Genomic DNA, 2,114 nt, shown 5'->3' with positions numbered 1-2,114 from the left:
TCACGGTGGACCTGATGGCCATCGCTCCTGGGGAGCCGGAGGAGGCTCCTGAGCAAACGCCCCTTGCCTCCGGTAAGTAATTTTCTTTTTATTTTATATTTTATTGTTTTTATATTGAGCAAATGTGTGTTCTGACGTTTGGGGATCGTTTTCTCGTGTGTTCGTTGCAACGCATAATATGATAGGATGTTTGTGGATTGCTTTGGGTGGATTTTTAAAACGGTTGTGTTTAACTAACAACCCAAACAGTTTTGCAGCATGCCTCAGCCATAGGCCTTCTGCAGCGCTCTAGCCACTACTTTGGGACCTTGATGTGTGGTTCAGGTTGTGTGCTTGCTCCTTTTTCACTATTGTATGCCTTGTGTTCGTTGCAACGCATGCTATGCTTGGATGCTTGTGGATTGCTTTGGGTGGCTTTTTAAAACGGTTGTGTTTAACCAACAACCCAAACGGTTTTGCAGCATGCCTCAGCCATAGGCCTTCTGCAGCGCTCTAGCCACTTCTTTGGCAGCTTGCTGTGTGGTTCAGGTTGTGTGCTTGCTCCTTTTTCACTATTTTCTGCTCTTGTCCACAGAGACACAGATGCCTGGGACGGTGGTCCTCGAGTCCCCTGCAGCAGTAGCAGAGGACAGTGATTCTGGGGCGTCCACAAATGTTGGTAAGTATCAGTTGCAATAAGGGGGGGGGGTTTAACTGCTTTGTGCTTTTCTGTTTGTGCAGGGCAGCAGCACTGCCAAGAGACAGAAGATAGTCCCTCAACGTTGCTGCTTTAGGGTGTGAAGCTAGCTTTGCCACACTTTGGTCCTAAATCATGTTCTTTTTTCCCTTTTTTCAGATTTTATACCCGGGACACAGGAGGAGGAGGAGCGTGGGGTGGCTGGACCTCCTGCCCTGCGCAGGCGGATACAGATACAAGATGGTGAGCGTGCATGAACTGTTCCTTTCGAGCCATGGCTGCAGGGCAATGTCTGTGTGCAATAACTGTGTGCTTTCTTTTCATTTTTGTGCTCCCCTGGCATTGTTCTGAGTCTTGGTTTAACATGTAACCAAGAAAGGCCACCATGGGCAAACAAACAATAACCATGTGCTCCCCTGGCATTGTTCTGAGTCTTGGTTTAACAATATGTAACCAAGAAAGGCCACCATGTGCACCAGGGTGGGTTTTGACTGTCTCGTTGTTACTAACAGTTCTCTTTCTCTTTTTTTGCCAACAGAGGTCCTTTCTGAAGACGACGAGCCAGCTGGCTCACCACCCAGGGGCGCTCTCCCGGCTGAGGAGAGGCTGGCCAGGGAACGCGGCAGGCTGCGGCGCGTCTCCGTCCTGACTACTGTGGGAGAAAGGATCCTGGAGCACTGCCAGGAGGAGTCCAGGCGTGCAGCTGCTGCAGACCAGGCGATGCTCTCCCTCGTGGCCCAGGAGGGCAAAAAATTCCGTGCCATCCTTAGAGATTCGAACAACTCACTACGCGAAAGCGTGGAGGAAGTTCGAATGATAAGGAGGCTGATGGAGAGGGCGGTCGCGGTTATGGAGGCGGCCCCCCCTCCTCAGATTATAGTGAACGTCCCCCCCACCCAACCCACACCCCCCCACCACCTCCAGCACCCACCCCCCCCACCACCTCCAGCACCCACCCCACCCACCCCCTCTCAGAATGCCGCGACCCAAACGAGAAGGAGGACTGTTCTCGGGAAGAGAGTCGTTAAACCCGCGGACAAGTTCTCCCCCTCCTAGTTTGGGCCATTTTGTCTGTTTATCTGTGTTTGCTGTTGTCTGTTCAATAAAGTTTATGTTTTTGACTCTGTCTCTGTGTACCCTCTCTAGTGATTGTGCCTATTCTGGCACCGTTGTGTGGGTTGTAGGTTGGAGGGTGTTTTAAAGGTTAAAGGTGTTTTAGGAGTTTGGGGTGAAAGGTGTGCGAGTGCAAGGAGTCACACTGGAGTCTTTTTCAGGAAATTTACAACAACATTTTATTTTCAGAAACAGTTCAACAGGGGAAAAAAACAAGGGAATGTAACTTGGACCCCCCCCACCACCACCCCCACCCTCCAAGAAAGCCAACTTTTTTTAAACAAATTCAAATATTTAACAGGGATAGAAAAATGGGCAAAGTAAC

At 50.1% G+C, this 2,114-nt stretch overlaps 1 protein-coding gene across 1 annotated transcript; it reads left to right on the top strand.

Moving 5' to 3' along the window:
* Nucleotides 1-250: 250 nt before the first annotated feature.
* Nucleotides 251-1,802, top strand: LOC143836835 (uncharacterized). The gene is made up of 3 exons (XM_077336332.1): nt 251-658; nt 836-919; nt 1,215-1,802. The coding sequence occupies exons 1-3, from the start codon at nt 583-585 to the stop codon at nt 1,730-1,732; spliced, it is 678 nt and encodes a 225-aa protein (XP_077192447.1). The 5' UTR covers nt 251-582; the 3' UTR covers nt 1,733-1,802.
* The last annotated feature ends 312 nt before the right edge of the window (nt 1,803-2,114 follow it).

This window comes from Paroedura picta, chromosome 4 (assembly GCF_049243985.1).
Source record: "Paroedura picta isolate Pp20150507F chromosome 4, Ppicta_v3.0, whole genome shotgun sequence".
In the NCBI taxonomy this organism is placed as follows: domain Eukaryota; kingdom Metazoa; phylum Chordata; class Lepidosauria; order Squamata; family Gekkonidae; genus Paroedura; species Paroedura picta.
The sequence above is the reverse complement of the archived record's forward strand: the minus strand, read 5'-3'. Positions and strand labels throughout refer to the sequence as shown.